At 40.6% G+C, this 18,829-nt stretch overlaps 1 protein-coding gene across 3 annotated transcripts in view; it reads right to left on the bottom strand.

Moving 5' to 3' along the window:
- Nucleotides 1-2,114: 2,114 nt before the first annotated feature.
- Nucleotides 2,115-18,829, bottom strand: part of RERG (RAS like estrogen regulated growth inhibitor) — a 114,180-nt gene continuing 97,465 nt past the window's right edge. For all 3 annotated transcript variants that reach the window (XM_075757559.1, XM_075757566.1, XM_075757575.1), the window contains exons 3-5: nucleotides 17,829-17,885; nucleotides 3,418-3,491; nucleotides 2,115-2,734 (exon numbers count right to left, since the gene is read on the bottom strand). In XM_075757559.1, coding sequence (XP_075613674.1) covers nucleotides 2,327-2,734; nucleotides 3,418-3,491; nucleotides 17,829-17,885 — 539 coding nt within the window. In that variant the 3' untranslated portion in view covers nucleotides 2,115-2,326. The remainder of the gene's footprint in view (nucleotides 2,735-3,417; nucleotides 3,492-17,828; nucleotides 17,886-18,829) is intronic.

The following is an 18,829-nucleotide window of genomic DNA, read 5'->3' on the forward strand; positions in this document are numbered from 1 at the left end:
AGAGGGATAAATCATCTGCTTGGAATACTGACACAATGACCTTCCTCATCAGCTATGTTGCCATGGGATTGCAGGTAAGGATTTTGTTTACCTCAGATTTGTTCAACAGCACAGATTTAGAAGATAACAGAATGACTTAGTGAAATGCTCACTCTGGCTTCTAACGTTGTAACACAGACATTTGCAAGCTCAGACCTTCAGCTAATGACTACTGGTGTGTGAACAGGCACTACCTCTTTCTTTTACGCTTGTATTGATTCTGCATTACTAATAACACTAAAAATGGCAAGACTTCTTTTTTTTTTTTTTTTTTTTGAAACAAAAGTTATGAGATATGACCAATAGTTTGGGAACAGGTGTGTCATGGAGATAGTGACATCACCTGTTGCAAGAACCTCCTGCCCAGAAGCACATGGTGAGGTTTCCATTGCAGTGTGTATGGCAACATACCTGAATATGAGGACCAAAATACAGATATTTATTCCAGAAGAGTGGAATGAGTTTTCACTATCTAGAATGGGGGAAACAGAGAAAATAAACAATAATACAAATAAAATAGACACCTGAATGTGACATTCTTTGATGCTGGTTGGGTACAAGATATGGGTGAGAGAATGTTTTAAAAAATTTACTTTGGTAAAGTATCTTTAACGTATCTTTTGAATAGTCCTGACTTGGGACTTTTCTCTGTCCACAGGGATATACAGGCTTAATTCTCCAGCCGGTTCCACCTCTTATATGGCTACCTATAACTCTATAAAGTACTATCTGACCAGATATCTTCATGCTCCTACATCTGTGGCAATTTGCATTTGATAGCCTTTTGGTGTTACTTTGTCACAGAGGCAAATAACCATACGAATTACAAAGTAGTGGAGAATAAAATTGTAAGTAGTCGCTACAAGAGGGCTGCTCCTCAAAGGAGAATACTGCTAATATTCTGATTTGTCATCCCAACCTTTGGCTGTGGTTCTACATGATGCCGGTCTGAGCTGTACGCCATGCTGCCTAAAGGGATGCAACACAACTGGTGGGAGACAAGCACAATCTGAATGAAAGTCTTTCAGTCTCCATTCTTGCATCTCTTAGCATAGAGTTAAGAACATAAAACTTGACAGCTGGCTTAAATGAGATGCATGAGGGAGGAGAAGGGAGGAGAAAAAACTGGACACCTTTTATCCCAGGCATGAAAATCTGATAAAATGCACTTTCAATTGAATGTGCCAGATAGAGTCACAAAAAACCTGTGCTGGTTTAAACCACAGAGTGCTTCAAGCAACATCTGGAAGTTTAAACAGCTGGAAATTATGGCCTCCTGATATGGTAGAGGCCATTCACATCTGATTTACATTTGGGCTTAGACTTTAAATACTTGTCTTCACATGGATTCAGTTCTTCTTCGGTATAAAATAGAATAAGAGGAACTACTTGAATTGAAATAAGACCAAAACAAAAATGTAAACAAAAGCTAAAAACTACCCATAACTAAATCAATAGTAATATGGTTATTTTTTAGTTTGATTTCCCAACACACACACTCCCATTTCCACAAGTACAGTATTGCACTTCGAGAGGGAAATGCTGAAATGCCACTGGACTAGCTGATTATTTCTTGATGAATTCTGCAGTTTCAGAGGATCTGGAGAAGTAGTGGAACTTCAGCTCTGTTGAAATGTGTGTCTTGCTGGCTAAACGCTTCATGAAAAAGACCTTTCCTATATTTTTTGCATACCTTGCTAAGAACATTAGCACTCATAGATTTGACAAAAATAACAAGGAAGGACAGTTTGAAGTAAAAGCACACAATGCACCAATTTAGAGCTGGTGAAAGGTGTCAGATGAACTTTCTGGTAAAACACAGCAGCCTCTATGTATATTCAGTCCTTGAGAACACCGGTTGTGATGGCTGTTGATGGACCAAGGACTGAATCTTACTCTCCAATGGCTACCGAGCAGCTGGCTGGCTGGAAATTGTGTTTAGGCACTACTGACTTGCAAGGGATTGGAGCCAGCCTTGTAGAAGCAGAAGATGCTCCGTCAGTGCCAATCCCCACAATCATCTAGTCCTTTGGAGTTTACTTTTTTATTTCCTTCCCCCCCCCCCCCCCCCCCCGCCCCACATTAGCCAGAAGCAGTGTGGCTAAATACATCTCAAAACAGGAAAAAAGTCTGACCCCGTGTTACTCAAAAAAGTGGTGTGGTTTGTCTTTTCTATTTTTTTAATTGCAAAGCTTTGACCATTTTTAATTAAATGTGCTCTGCCTGCCTCATCCCTACTCCAAGCTAATATGTTCTAAAATGCTTCTCTGGCTTAGCACAGCTCTTTTTAGCTGCTGATTTTGGTAAGCATCTTATTAATTGCCTGCTTGACATGGGTGGTGGAGCTTCGTCTCCGAGTCTTGCCCTGGACCATCTTTCGACGCCGTACCTCACGACAGAGCTCATAGAAGGCCTCCATAATGTTGCCCTCTCCTGTGCAAGCAGAGCACTCATAAAAAGCACATGCTAGTTCTGTGGCCAGCTTTTCACCTTCCTCTGTGCTGACCTGCCTGGAGTGATCCAAGTCTGCTTTGTTCCCCACCAGGATCAGGGTGACATTTTTCGGTTTTTTAACTTCATCCAACAAGTTCTTAAGTGGCAGCACTTCCTCAAAGCTGCCTCTGTCCGTGATGTCGTAAACCAGCACGAAGCCTTCACCCCATCGCACATGTCCTTCTTTCTGAATAGCATCCTCCTGTTTTGAAAAGACAGACACCAGCCTTAGGAATTGGATTTATGAAGAAGACACTAGGCCTTCAGATAGATGTTGGTCTTCCAAAGCCTGCAAAGCCATGTACGTCTACTTTACTTTACACTTTATGTACGTCACCTTTTTTATCATGTAGCATAGGAGATCTACTCTACCAAGGTGTCATGGGCTGCCTGTGGGCAGGGTGGTAGCAGGCAATTGGAACAGGGTCTCTGCTGAATGATAGCCAGCACATGAACTGCATAGGACTGTGCAGTGTGAGCATCTGAGAAAGGAAGGGGGACCTGGTTATGGCAGAACTGCTCTTCATGTTGGTGGGAATTATTGACTAGGCTGTCAAGCCTCATCACTTGACTGTAGAAATAGACTGTGACTTCATGCATACTAATAACGTGTTGTTGGGTTGGCCCTGAATCAAGGAATAGAACAAAAACATTTTAATCCCAGAGTAAACCCTGGCTTTCTTTGTTCTTCCAGTGTTCAAAAACTTTAAGCAGGGCCCCTTGCAGAAAGGTCTGGATCCAGCATCTGCTCTGCTCAGAAGCAAACCTCTGTCCCCAGAAGTGGAGCACACCTGCCACCCACCACACTGCTGCCACCACCGCACTCCCCTTCCCTGCTGTCTATCTGAGCCAAGGTATTGGATAATAGTACATGTACCCACGCACCTGACCAGCTGTATCTAGTATCTCCATGGAAACCACTTCATCATCAATGGTAGCTTGGTGACGATATGTAGACTCTAAAATAAGAACACATTTTGTGAAACGTATTATAAGGAGGCAATTTTTTTTTGTATCTTACTTACAGCTACTCCAGCACAAGACCTGAGATGTGACATACAGCTTCACCAAATTTTATTTGTTGCAGCTCTTCCAGCCATCCTGGAGCACACTCAAGTCCTGCTTTCTACAATGGTGACTACTCAACCTCTCCCCATATGGGGCAACTCTCTCCCGTGTTTTATACCTGCAAAGGGCTGTGCCTGTGGACACTGCATTCTGTGCCCAACAAAAAGACAGAGCTTCCTGCGGCAAAGAGCTCTGCAAGACTGCAACCCATTTTCCATGTTTCCTCATAATGAAGGCTGCCACCTATGAAACACAAATACTGCCAAACTCAAAGCGTCCACCTCAAAAGCCTGTCACTGCTTAGCCTGAAGTCCGACAAGATGAAAACCAGTACGGTTGCAGATCAGACAACCTAACCACTAAACTCAGGCCCTATATTATGATAAAATTACAGAACAGTTATTCTAGGAATGTCTCTTTAAAACATGCTGAAATCATCACATCGCCCTCTTTTAGCAATGGCTCAAGCAGTGATTTCCCTGTGTATGATTTATAAGGATAACCAGTGTTCATTAAGCATTCACACTACACTACAGGAAAAAAAGGAACCTATTTATTGTGTCCCAGGTTCTGGAACCAGGCAACTAATCAGAGAGCTAATGACAAAAGGGCTTGTTTTATCTTAATGAGCCCATAAGTTAAATTTGATAGCATTTGACCTAAAACTTGGAAAATTATCTGTGCTAACATTCAGATTTATTACTGTTGCTAGCTCACAGATGTCCTATATCAAAAGGAAAATACATATGCTGTAAAACTGTGGCCAGAGACTATGAATGCTTTGCATTGTCACAGACACAATTCTTTTATTTGGTGTAAATCTCCCCAGTAGGAATGAAGAATAGGGAAACACATTTCTTGAATTAGAACTTCTGAAAGGGCTCATGTTTGATGAATGCCTTTTATTGTTACCTACCTAAGAATGTTACCCCTTCACAGTCACGAATGTTTCAATGCTGTCAGTCCTGCAAACACTCTCTTCCCAAACGAAAAATGCAAAAATGTCACTTCCCTCCTGTGCCACCTTAATTGCTTTAAGTAGCACGGCTGCCACTAATAGGGACAAATGGTCAGTTTAATTAGGCAGATGGCAAGAAATCCTGCTGTAGGGTTTCAGGCAATGAAGACTAGGTTTTTTAAAGGCTCCAAATACCCCTTCTGTTTAGTGTTGCAAGGCTGTTGAAGGAGTTGGAGTTCCACCTTTGTTATTCTGAGGCTATACCTGCACAGCAGAGTAAGATATAGCTAAGTGTCTCAGTGGTATGTCTTACCTGTCCCTTCTGTACCCCCTCCTAGCTACCGCAGTTCCCCCGAGGGAATGCAGAAAAGCAGGAGCTCTAGTTTGGTGTGGAAGCTGCAATGATGCACCTTCAGCAAGTTATTTCAGTAGCTAAAATGTCTGGTGCTAGGTTGGGGCTCCCTGTGCAGCACTCCACATCCAAGGTCGTTTAGGCACTTCTACTTTGTTTCTTTGGGGGAAAGTGCTGTGAAGAAGCGATGGCTCTCTGACTAAATAATGTTATATTAGCTCCTTACTTGTTTAGGTCTTGCAGTGCTTAAATGCCTTCAACCATCTGGTCCTGCTTGACAAGTAGCTGTTGAGAATTGCTCCACACAACTTGAGAAAGTGCTCATTCAACCATGCTTGCAGCATGTCTTTGAAATATCCTCCTTCTTAGGAGGCAGAGTGTGGTAGGCCACATGACTCTTCCCCATGAAATGGGAGAATAAATGTACTCAAGGAGTAGACTTGTACTTGCTGCAGAAAAGCAGCATGATTCTTAAATTATACTTGAGTTCTCAAAATAGGACTCTGGCGGCACTTTATGTTGAAAGTTTAACTCACTTTGGCGGCTCACATTGGGGTGGAATTTGATCCTGGATGAGTGGCACTGATCTGGGTCAGATTAGTGTAAATATATCTTAGTAAATGTGTCTCTGTTCCCGTGCATTGGAATGTGCGGTAGCTGGGTGAATTTTAATGAGGAGTGTAAAACAGCTGGATACTTAAAGCAATTTTTGGTGTAATCACAGACATGGCTTCTCCTTCAAGGGAACAGAAACATCTGAAGAATGTGGTTGTCTTGTAAGTTATAAGCCCTGAAGTTGTGATTTCCAGTCTGTTTGCATGGATCCTGTGGTACTCACAAATGCAATGCCTTGCTTTGGGATTTAATATCATTTTCCCTGTGGCACTTTTTTTTTTGTTTTTTGAGACGTGCAGCTAGAGAGAAATTAGATGACTTGAGATACCTGCTGGATCCCTAACTGAAACCATTGACAACGCAGGTGTCTGTGTCTCAGCTAAGCACCCTTAACTCCTATTAGAGTTGATGAACTAAAATAGGTCCTGGATATAGCTTGTCTGATCACTCCTGGCATAAATCACATCTCAAAAGCACTTAGTCTAAAATTGGTCAGATGAATCCTGGCTGTAAATGTCTTATGCGTGCATCATCATGATCAAGTAGAAAGAGCAAAGCGTAGCACCATACCAGTGGCTCCCGAGATGACTCTAGGCAACTTTCTGAGCTTCAGATTGTCATTTGTCCCAGGTGATGCCTACATATTACATCTATAGCTATATGGCTAAAACCTCATAGATAGAAAAGAAACCTCAGACTTGTGTTTTGTTCTTCATAGACTCAGTGTCAAAACTGCTAGCTAGCCTCAAAGCCGAGCTAAGGAGCTGCTGCTGCTGACTGAGCCACGGTGTGTGCTGCTAGCGCTGTGGAAATAGTCATATGTGGGGGTTTGTCCTGCTTCAATATAAATAAGTAAACCTGACCTATTCTTGTTGGTTTGAGAGTGTGCTATGCTTCTATTCATATTCCCAATTTCAAGATCAAAGGTGTTGCTCATTGTGTGGCTTTGAAAGCTGATGCCAGATTTCAGGGTCCCGCTTGGTTATAAAGCTGCAATCCCCCAGCACTTTTGCTGTGCAAAGCACTCTTGGTTCTCACAGTCCTATCATTCTGAAAAATTTAAGTTTATTCCAGAAACAATTAGAGCTGTCAAAAGGCTTGAGAAACATATTGGAAAAGTGGGAGCATTTGGTTTGTTTTTAAGTCTATAATATAGTGCAACAATAATTCATTAATAGGAATTGGATAAAATTTTCAAATTAGCACAGCTGCTGAATAGTTATGGAAATAATGATTTTTGGAGACAAAAAAAATTAAAAAAACTCCCCTGCAGCGCTCTGTGTTGATAAACATGTTACGAATCTCCCTATTCTTTTAAGTGATATCATTTTTAAAAAATGCAGGAAAAAAATACTAAACTTTTATATAGAGAAAACTTTGAAGCCCATGATTCATAGACTGTCCATGGATATGATATTCAGTCACAGCTTGACCACATCATGTCCTTGCACCATATTTATTGTGACATATGTAACAGAGATTTGGCCTATAAGACTTAGCTGGTCATTTATCAAACCAATCATGTGTCCAGGACTCTCATAGAATCAAACAATGGCCTGGGTGGGAAAGGACCTCAAAGATCATCTAGTTCTAACCCCCCCTGCCATGGGCAGGGACACCCTCCACTAGACCAGGTTGCCCAAAGCCCCATCCAAACTGGCCTTGAACACTTCCAGGGATGGGGCATCCACAACTTCTCTGGGCAGCCTCTTCCAGTGCCTCACCACCCTCACAGTAAAGAGTTTCTTCCTAATGTCTAATCTAAACCTAAGCTCCTCCAGCTTAAGGCCTTTACCCCTTGTCTTATCACTTCACGCCCTTGTAAACAGTCCAGCTTTCCTGTAGATTCTCCCCTTCAGGTACAGGAAGGCTGCTATAAGGTCTCCCTGGAACCTTCTCTTCTATAGGCTGAACAACCCCAACTCTCTCAGCTTGCCTTCATAGGAGAGGTGCTCCAGCCCTCTGACCATCTTTGTGGCCCTCCTCTGCACTCGCTCCATGTCCTTCTTATGTTGGGGACCCCAGACCTGAACACAGTACTCCAAGTGGGGTCTCACAAGAACAGAGTAGAGGAGGAGAATCACCTCCCTTGACCTGCTGGTCACACTTCTTTTGATGCAGCCCAGGATATGGTAGGCTTTCTGGGCTGCAAGCGCACATTGCCGGGTCAGGTTGAGCTTCTTGTCCACCAACACCCCCAAGTCCTTCTGCTCAGGGATACTCTGAATCCATTCTCTGCCTAGCCTGGATTTTTCCTTGGGATAGATCAGGACTATCCTGATCTATTGAATATATCTGTTCCAGAAGATTGTATTTTCTAGAGAAAAACTATTATCTGAGAAGTAATTGCTAGATCTTGGTTTATATTTGCAGTGATATAAAAAGCTGTTTTCAGTATTTGTTTATTTTGAACAGGCAATATATATCAGGGGTATGTCGCAGCTCTCAAAGGAAATATTTGCATTGGAAGGGTTTATTTCTTTTAGGAAAACACATAGTGGGAGTAGGTAAATCAGCTGAGCCGGAGCAATGACATGTAAATCTGAAGAACTGCCTGGTCTCTTTTGTTTGCTTTTAAGTACACGGGGACACAAATTCTGTTTCCATTCAGAATTTTAGTTCATTTTTGTCAAGAGAGGTTAATAAAACAAGGACATATAAAAATGCTCTAAGAAACTTTGGTCTCATGGTGGCTTTCAGCCAGTTGGATCTGAGAATGGCAAGAGACCTAGAGAACGAGCTTTTGTGTAATAATTATAGCTGACTTCCCAGACCAAAAAGGTACAGCTAATAGGCATGAACTTCTAAGTTATGGTTAAAGTCTTGTTTGATGGCAATGCAGCAGTATGTTTAAAAGACTAAAATTTCCCACAATTATTTCTGATTATATAATAAAAGTTCCTGTGTGATTTGTTTTTTTGTGTTTTTTTTTTTTTTTTTTAAATTCCCTGCTCATTTAGACTCCTGCAATCTTTGACGTCCATCAGGATGGCACCTGTGTCTCTCACATTTGAGAACAGTGACTTTGACAGCCCATTGGGAAAACAATTTACCTCCATTTACCTCCATTACTAACCCTGGTGCTGTTTGATATGTTCTCCAGAGCCTCCCTTCAGCCTGCCTTTGTGAAATCTGTCCCCCTCTGCATTTCCTTGCTGCTTTGGGAACTTTTCACCTTTTAGAAAGCCCCTGTTAGTTGAATGTTCCTTCCTGACTTGGAAAGTCTCTCCTGCCTTCTTCCTTCCTCCACCCCAGCCCTTCTTGCAATTCAGCTGATGTATTTTTTTTGCTTGCATCTGGCTGTTACTTTCTCCATCCATTATTTACCTTACAGGAGGGTTTTTATTCTACAGCCATCAGCGGGTTTACAGTAGCACAGTACTGCCCTTGTGTATTTAGAACATATTTCTTATGCTAATGCAGCGTGTCCCCACATGTCTCTTTATTAACTGATATTACAGACTCAAAAATAAACATAGTTGGGTTATTTATCAATAATACCATCAAATGGTATGCCATGCATTGTTATTGCAATCATTATTTTGTGTAAAAGAAGAAAAAGTAGTAAAAAGTTACTGAAAGGAAACTCTGTGATTCTGACAGCTGTGATAATTGGACTTTGACTCTTCAATGTCATTAATGTTTCTGCATAAGTAACCCCAAGAGTCTGGAAATACAGAAGGAAAAGTTCGAGGAGGTTGTACCGTACCTGTGATGTGCTTTATACGTATGACTATCATACTACACGAGCATTCATGTCAAGCTACAAATTTAAGCCAAAATGTGTATGAAAGAAAACTGTTTGCAGTGGTATTTAATTCAACTCTAGGGACTCTAGCCCGCTTCACGTGCAGTCTGCTGTTGTGAACGCTGCTTTTAGAATTGATATGGTGATGTGCAAAGGAGTTTCTCTTCTAACTTCATTTTGGGCTCTTTTGGCTGCCTTCTGCAAGGCAACATTTGCTGTAATCAGGGTTGTGACTACAGTACAACAGGTATTCCAGAACTAGTCAGGTTAAAGCTGAGCATAAAAAAGTCATGTGGGAGGCACTGCGGGCAGCATGTCTTAGCTTGCTGAGCTGCATTTAGTTGCCACTTTCAGTCCAAGGTGAAGCTCTCAAATATTTCTATTCTTTTATAAATTCAGATTGGGTGGAAGGTAGAGGCCGTATTAATGCCCTTAGGGAGGCACAGGGCAGAAGAGCCGATGTGTGCTCAGGACAGTCAGCAGACATGTGGTTTTTATCATATTTTGTTATTTTTAATAAAGTGGGAAGGAAAATAAGATGGCTAGTGCACGCATAGCCCCACTAGACTATAAAGTTCTCATCTTGGTATGAAAGTATCTGTTGCATCCGTAAAACTTGCTTTTTAGGTCAAACACATGGGAGATATAAAACCAGTCTACAGAAAAATCACTTTGTTTTTTTGATGCACGATATTTTCAATAAATAACATTTTGGCCTCCAAGTAGAAATCCTAGTTTCTTGAAGATACCTCTAAAAATAATGGGAAGTATGTCTATTTGTTGGCTCCTGCTGCATATGATTTTTCTCCTGCTTGCAAAGACTAGATTTCTTTTGAGAAGGGGAGTGGTGTTACATATCCTTTCCTGTCCTCATCCAGCTCTTACTGAGATAAGGAGAGAAAATGTCTACAGATACCTAGGATGTGGATTCGTCAAGGCATGTTAAAACAATTGCTAAAAGAAACCAACAAAGCCAGAGCGGTGCTAACTAGTAGGGAGTAAGCTTCAAGGCTTTATCTTTTTTTTTTTTTTATTAAAAAAATTCTGATTTAACTTTCCCACCAACACTAAGCAGAGGCATTAGTTCCTGGTGGGAATTATGCCCATGACAAGTTTAAGTCTAAATAAACTATATTTTGCTACATTTTTTTGTTTGATTGTGGCAAGAAGTCTTTGTTAGCAAAACTGTGAGTTTCACCTTATTTCTGCCAATATAAATGAAAACTAACCAGTGAGACTTTTCTCACACCTAAAACAAGCAAAACAGAAGCCTGCTCTCCTGAAGGTGCAAAAGCAAGCACTGGAGACTTCTGCTCATCTGGAGAACACTTCAGAATATGATGAGCAAGAAAAGTAGGGGCAAAATACTTTGCAGCTGTAGCTACAGCAAGAACAGTCACTGCCATTCCTGATTTTTGCTGTCTGTTGAGCTACTGTAAAAAGGCAATGTTTTTACTACTAGCATCAAGAATATCTTCATCTTGAGACTCATATGAAAGAAAACAAACCACATTTTCAGATAACTGCTTCCCATGTTATTTTAAGCATCTTCCTCTGCTGCTCTCAATTACAGTTTCATCATTTCAAGTCTTTGTTGAGCATTTTAGAAGCCAGTGTCAGGGATTTAAGGTGCTCTAGGCCATACCAGTCCATTTCCTTACAAACACCTCAGAAATGAGGAATACCTTCATGGCTCATTGCCATAATACATTCAGTATAAATTCTTAGTGCTGAGTAGTATAGTAAAAATGATATAACGTATTAAATGTACATCAAGTTAAGTAATGCTTTTACTGTTTTGAAGCGGGGAACTGGTAAGGCACAATCTTGACTATTGAGGACTGAATCTGTTAAGCACTGAGGCAGAAGAAATGAGTAATTTTGTTAATAAAATTTGAGGATGCTAATAGCTAGAGTCTGGCTTGAAAATAAGGCTGTTTTCCAGCAATTTATTAAGTGTCTACATATTTGTCACAGTACTCCCTGAAACACAGGTTGGCAGCTATTTCTCCTAGCCCCAAATGGTTGGTTACCATTACATCTCACTTTGGCTGAAAGCCCATATCGGACCACTTATGTTATTCCTAGCTCGTGCTTGGATAAGCTGTAGTTGTCAACATGGGCATTCAGATGAAATATGCAGAAGGCAAAGCTCTGCAAGATGATGGCAAAACTCCCTCCTCTTTTGCTTGCTACGGAAAATGGTTATTTTTAATTGTGCGCATGTGGATGATCTCGTCCATAGCACTGTGTAGACTGCAGTATCGTGTTGTGCAGTGGGAGGAAGAGGGGGCTGGGAAGAGGCTTTCCCCAGGCTGCCTTCTTCCTGGGGCCGCTGGTCTGTCAACCTTTACACCCTAGGGCTGAAGGGACCATCAGTTAATGATTTATTAACACTTATTTTAGTATGGGCCCATTTGTTAAAAGTTCTGTTTGCTGTCTGGGCAGTTTCTCTCTCAGCTCTGCTGCTGGGAATTAGTATTTTTATGGCAGAGGCAGGCAGTAGACCTTCAGGAGTGTTAAGACAAACTTGCCGAGCAAGCCACGAGTCAAGAAAACTAGAAATCTACAATATATAAAGGCACGTGCTTCTTCAACTTGTGATCTGCAGCAGGGAAAGCAATCCTGGGGACAAAGTTTGTATCCAGATGGTATTCCAGCTGTCCAGACAATGTGTTAGCTGAATAAACCAGAAAGCAAAGACAGTCCTTGAGAACTGTGTTTGGATCTGAGGACCTGAGCTCTTTTTCATGGCTGCATTGGCACAAAATTAGCCCAGAAAGATAGTTCTTGCACCTTTTCTTGCTAGACTAAATTATTCTTAGTGAGGTCTTGCCTCCCACTGCTAAGCTGCTTCTGGTTATCAACCATTGTGATGGAAGGTAGTTTGGATACGTTCTCACCCTGCTCTGTTGTTTATGGTGTTTGTACAGAGCTGCATCAGGTGCCGAAAAGAAACTCAGGCTAGCAATATTTGCTAGTGTTCTAATGTTAATTATGTTATGTATGGTATCTGCAAGCTTCCCTTGTGGTCCCTGAATGATACCATTTTGCTAACAAATGTGGTTATATAGGCAAAACTACGCTCCTAATGTAAAAATAGTCTTCCTCGCAACATGCTTACCAATGGGAAAAGCCTTCTTGCCAATGTAAATAATATCTTAGCAAAGTGATTTCTGCTGTTCTTGCCACAACGGTGAAATTTATAAGTCTTGAGCTGGTCTATAGGAGATGAAGTTCTCTGCTGTAAGATAATTCAGGTCACGAACAGAGGTGTCTGTCTCCCTCCCTCAAGCACTTGTTTACCTGGTGTACCTTTCTGCAGTCCTTTTGCTGTTTCATGCTATGCTGGAGAAGACTGGTGCTACCATGGATGGGCCTTTCGTAATCAAGCTAGCGGGACAGCAATTTGTACCACCTTATCTCTTCTCTTTGCTGCTTTACTGATACCTACACATTTTACCCATGTTTGATGGTGTCTTACGGGCTGTCTGTATGTTGCATTAGATAGGACTTTATAGAAACAGCAACTCAGTTTTTTTCCCCTCCTAGCAGAAAAAGAGTGAACAAAAACCTGAGTGACTTAAAGAAATTGTGACATAGTTGGAAGAAATATTCTAAAAAGTCACTATTAATCTAGTTGTCCTAGCAAAATTAGAATTTTTGTTAAGACTCACGTTTCTTTACGGTTACCTCTGCTCCTTCAAAGTAAAGAATAGTCTTTTCTCTATCCAATTCAAATTAAATAAACTCCTATGCTTTCTGTCTCTCTTTGCCTGTGTAGATGGACCAGTCTGTCATGCACTGTTCTGCTGATTATCTGCTCAGAGACAGTTTTCCTTTCAGAGGATTAGCTAAGTTGTATGAAATATGTGGAACAGCTAGAGAAAGACATCTAGGGATAGTGTGAAAAGGCCAAGTGACTTTTAGAAAGGACAACAAAAATAATTATCATCTCCTTGGTTGCTCTTATTTTATAAGTAGACTTTTGTTTAAAATTCAGTCTTAGGAGAAATGCTTGGTGTTTCTGTGCACCTTTGATAGGTGAGTCTTAACTCTTAAAGGATTTACAACCTTTCTATGAGATGAAGGATTTTATAGGTGAGAAGCAGAGGCACAGAGACTGTGGGCAACACTTCAGTGACAGAATCAAGAAAAGAACTGAAGATTCGATCTCCTGCCCTTCCTTGGGGTTTTATTTCTTTTTTTTTTTTTTCCTTATACGGCTAAAAATGGATGTTTTAAGTCCCTGCACCTCAGAAAGCACCTGATTCTCCCAACTTGTACATAAAAATGCTACTTCAGAGCAAATAACACAACCCAGTTCATAATCCCCTTTTTCTTAAATCTTGGATATCCCAGCTCTGTGTCTAGTTAAGGAAATTGTCCTGATTATGGTAGAACAACAAATGTGTTCTCGGAGAAACACTGCAAAACTTATTTTAAAAAGCACCCACTTAGCCATAGCTGTGATGACTTTTTTTTCCTTTCATTATTTGATCCAGGAGATTCTCCCTGCATGTCATGGCTTATGGAGGCAGGTAATTTTCTGTTGCCCGTGAAATATTGTGCAGGCCATCAATGCTGTCTGTCTACTGCCGCAATGATTCTTTGGGCTTCCTCCTCCCCAGGAAAAAATATATTTACTAGTTCCGTGGATGACTTACTCTGATTCAGCATCTCCAATTTTAAAATCAATTAAATATTACTTGTTTGATGGCAAACCACAATACCTCTCCATCTTTGAGGCCAGGTGAAGGTACCCCAAATTCTGGGCACTGCTGCTAGCTCATGGGGAGAATTGCTGAGATGCGGACTTATTTCTATTTACTGTCACTGAGCAGAGCAGCTATTCACAGCAGCCTTGAACATCAAGGTGTCAAGCTCTGGGTCACTGAGGTCCATGGGAGTCCTACGTTCAGGCCAAGAATTTACCCGTAGAGGGTAGGTGGCCAAATAAAGGTCTTTGCACCTCCACCTTGAAACTCATCCCCATACAGTATGTCCGTGCTGGAGATGATGCTGGCTGGCGGTTGTCGTGCCTTTCTGTACTCTTGCTGCAGCAGCGGCCGAGGTGGTCGAGCCCCGAGGGGATGACCTGCAGCAGTGCCGCTGTGAGGGCGGCTGCTTGCCGGCTGCAAACTTTCCCCGAGCCAAGCCGCCTCGGTGGCAAGCAAATTATCAGCTGGCTGCTGGCCCATTCCTGGCAAGCGCTGCTGACATGGTACGTAGGAATGCTTGTTTTCATGCTGCTTCTGTGAATCTCTCAAGAGAAAGGTTTCTCGACTGAAATATAGCACAAATTTCCAGTTCTGTATTAAATCCACCGCAGATGTGTTGCTTATGTTTGTGAAGCACTTTTAGGCTGTGGCTTAAATATAGGGTCCTAACAAGGCCAAGTGTTTTTAGGCCTTCTAATACCACACAGAATTTGCTTATTAATTTGCTAGTTATGTTCTATTTAAAAAATATATGAACATTAATGAATTTTGGTGAAATCCATGTGGTAACCCAATCCGCTTTCCCAGTACATATTTAATGAGCTAAAGAAGACTAAGTTTAATGCTGAATTCATATATTTAATATTTTAGAAAACAACTGTATGCATTTTTTTTAAATGTGCAGTTCCAGCCCATTTCTACAAGAGCTCTTTCATTGGGCCTTCTAATTCTGTTGCACACGAGACAGTTCTGTGATTTATTCTGAAGATTGAAAATGGAAAGCCATGTGCCTTGATAATGCCAGATAACCACTTAGACTAAGAAATTAGGAAACTTAAAAAAAAAAACAAAACAAAAACAAAAAATAAAACCATACCAAGATGGTGACAATGACTTGCCAGTTAAGCAGAAATGATGGATAAGTCAAGGCTGACAGTTAACAGCCCTCAGAAAATGACCTTTGCTGCAGTTGTTACTCCTTGGCTGAGAACAGTAAAATAAAAAGCACAGTGATATGCACTTTTGTGAAGATGCAGCTGTCCTACCAATGCCTGCACAGATCCAACATCATGCACAGAAGTGGCAGAGCTGCAAAGCCCTGGCTTCAGCAGCAGCCCCATGTGCCAAAGCTTGCAAGATTCAGTGATGCTCCGCCCGCCACAAAATGTTATACGGATACAGCAGTATATCCAGATGCTGCTAAAAATATGGTCCTTCATTTTCTTCTGGCAGGTTAGAGTAGTAAAGAATGCTTCTAAGGTGTGTTTTTTTCCTTTCCAGTTAAAGTATGCCACCCTTGAATTAAGAGGACAAGGTTTTTTTACCCTGATGCTTAGTTTAGGATAATGTTGAATTTCCATCTGGCCTTGTACAGCTTGGTGAGAGCTTTCCTAAAAACAGGAATTATCTGGGGATTCCCTGCTTCAGAGGGCTAATGGGTGGTTGAAAACTTGACATAAGGAATAAACCATATAAATGACATTTTTGTCAAAGCCCCAGTGATTTTTGGCAAAACCTCCTGTTGCTTAGTAGCTAGATAGTTTGCATCTGTTTTACTCTTGCCCTTTCAAAATTACTTGACAAAGCTGTTTATTCTCGCTGTAGGGCAAATGGGTCTCACAGACACAACTTAAACTTTTCATATTGGTGGAGTATGTAGATATCATCCTTTCCACCCAACTGCTAGTCCATGACTGCTAAGAAGAAATGAATCTATTCTGCTAAAACTTCTAGTAAATTCAACTCAGCAATGTTTACAGATTACTGGACCCTAAATCACTGCAGGATAATCATGATAAAGACAGAAATGCATTCTTTCAAGCACTGTTTCTCAAAGCTTTTGAAGGTACAGTCCCTTTCTGACTGATCTCTGAAGGTCTGAATAGTGGTTAGAATTGCAAGAGTGGGTTTTTGTGTTTGGTTGGTTGGTTTTTTTCTAACACTAGAGCCTCCTTTGAATCCCACTGTGATCCATAGTTTGAAAAAAGAATATTTTAAAAAACAGTCTCTGATGGGCAGCTTCCACCAGAGATTACTGTGATTAAGAAATAACTTATTGACAATAGTTCATTAGGTTTTGAATTTCTCAAACCTTCTCCTCTGAGCAACTTAAAGCACTTAGCTTCACCATAACTGCAATGCATAATTTAAGCTGCTATCCTCTCAACTGAATGAGAACATAGAATTCAGTAAGTCAGAAGAGATTTAACTTTTGTTTTATTGAGATAGGACTGTTGCCTGCATGAAAGCTTTCCGTGTTGCAAACAGAAGACAATTAGATTCCTGAGGGGCATGGTTAATTTGCAGTTGTATTCATTTGTAAAATAGAAACAAATGTCGTGTCTTGTACACCAAGAAGAACATAGGGCCTTCGTAATGGGGCAAAAAATAACAAACCTTGCAGCTTGCTAATAACTTAGTTTGTCTGCTTAAACAAGGCAACAAGGACACTTTTGCATGCTGTGTCCCCATAAGAAATTAATGAACCTGGAACAGACTGATACAAAATGCTTTACATACTGCTATTTTCAAGTTCTTAAAATGATATATTAATGAAAGAGCTGTGAAGTACTAATACTGATAGAACATTATACTGAACATCCCACTGTGCAGTACAAGGCAGGTGACATACAATTCACTGATGAATATATTGATATAAGCAGATGAAAAAATGTATTTGAGTTCAGGTTGTTCTGAGAATTATTTTCCCAAGATGAGATTGCTGATATCTGTCATTTCTTCATCTTACCAGACAAAACTACTTAGTACAATACTGGATACTTTGCTTCGTTGAAAGGGCTGCCTGGGTTTTGCAATAAACTTTCATCTTTGTTTCTGCTGTGCAAGTTTATGGCATTCCTTATTTCTTTAGTGAGACCTCTTAGAGAAAGACTTCTTGGCCTGGATTTTCCCTGGTGCAAAGCATTCACATATATGCTAACTTGCAAAATACTAAGAAATCAGACCTTGGCCCAAATTTGCAAGTGAGGCCTCTAATTCAGAGCAACTGTTTGACAGGTGTTTTTTTGAGATATCTGTGCCAGCTTCTCAAAAGTGCCAGACCCAATACAGCTAAGTGAGAGCAGTGGAGGAGACATGTGTCCCTTTTGATGACTGGTGTCCCTACTGGACACCCAAAAAGTGAGACATAATGTATATTTGAAAGTGAGGACAAAAAACTTACCTAAGGGTAGGTAGACTGACTGTAAGTACCAACATTTTTTTTTCCTTTTGAATTTTTGAGATCTGTATCCCAGCCATCTTATTCTCTAGCAGCTGATATTTGGGTTATGCAAAAGCAGTAAACTGATAGCAAACAATTGTCAGAGCGAAATACTAGTGCAATTGCTTTCAATGGCAAAATTCCCACTGACTTCTGTGTGGGCAGAAATGCGCCTCATATATTAATTCTGCTTTTGTTTTAGTGCGTTACTGCTTCTCTATTCTGCCATCTTAGGTAATAATTTTTTCCAGCTTTAAATGACCATAGAGAAGCTTTTTACAGCAAATTTAAAGGTTGACTGAGGCTTGGAATTTTAATTCTACGACTTTCCATTACTTCAGCCGTGCTATTATATACAGCATCCCTTGTGTACAGAATAAAATGCAACCTACCTAGCGTCGGGTCATATTCCCAGATGAACCGCTTGGTCAGGAAACGTACAACAAGAGCTGGAGGAACAAAAAGATTCCAGGTGAGATGCACAAGCAATCAACTCATCTGGTTTTTAAAGTTTTGCCAGCAAACTTTTCTGTGAATGAGCATGTAGTAGCTCCCCTGAACTGTGAGCAGAATTCAGTGTTGCTTATTGCTGCAGTTGAGATGTTTTCTCCATTTGTGGCCCACTTTATGCTTTTGGAGGGGGGAAACAAAATGAAAAAAAAAACCAAAGCTCTTTACAGCATTAATCATTTACCCATGTATTAATGCAGGACAAAGAATACCAAGAGATTTTCAACGGTAGTCTCTAACTTTTTTCCCACTTTTTTTTTTTTGTCACAATAGCTTCTACCATTAAAAAGCTAAAACAACCCCATTTACAGTGCTATGAGCAGATGACCTTTTTAAAAAAACCACTATTTTGGATGCTTTAGATTTCCCACAACCAGTGGAAAAAGGGTTGGCAGTTCTTGAACCAGGATGCTTTGAAGCTTCAAAACTAGGGGTGTTCAAAAGAATTTAATTCTTGAAAACTTTCTCCTTGTATTTTAAACATTGTAAGGTAAACATATAATTGGCTAAATAGCTTCCTTCTGTATTTTGGCAAGCCTTCCTTGCAACAATTTATGTTCCATATTTTGCCTACTTGTCACTTGAAGCAATCAGCTATCATATTTTAAACCAATGGTCAACAAATGCTATTAATGAATTTGCAGAAGTAGAAATAAAGCTTTAGATCTTGGAGCACTGAATAACTAGTTCTCAGTTTCAGTTTATGGGCTAAGATCTTGCTACTTATGTTCTTCCATTTAATTTTTTCTATCCCTCCACCCCCTTTAAATACAACCTGTAAAGGCTTTGTCAGGATATTGATTATGTTCTAATTTCAAACATGCTTTGAATTTCTAGTAGTGTAAATGAAGCGTTCACCGCTGCCAACTATTCAAAAATCCTT

Source organism: Balearica regulorum, chromosome 1, assembly GCF_011004875.1.
Source record: "Balearica regulorum gibbericeps isolate bBalReg1 chromosome 1, bBalReg1.pri, whole genome shotgun sequence".
NCBI classification, from domain to species: Eukaryota; Metazoa; Chordata; class Aves; order Gruiformes; family Gruidae; genus Balearica; species Balearica regulorum.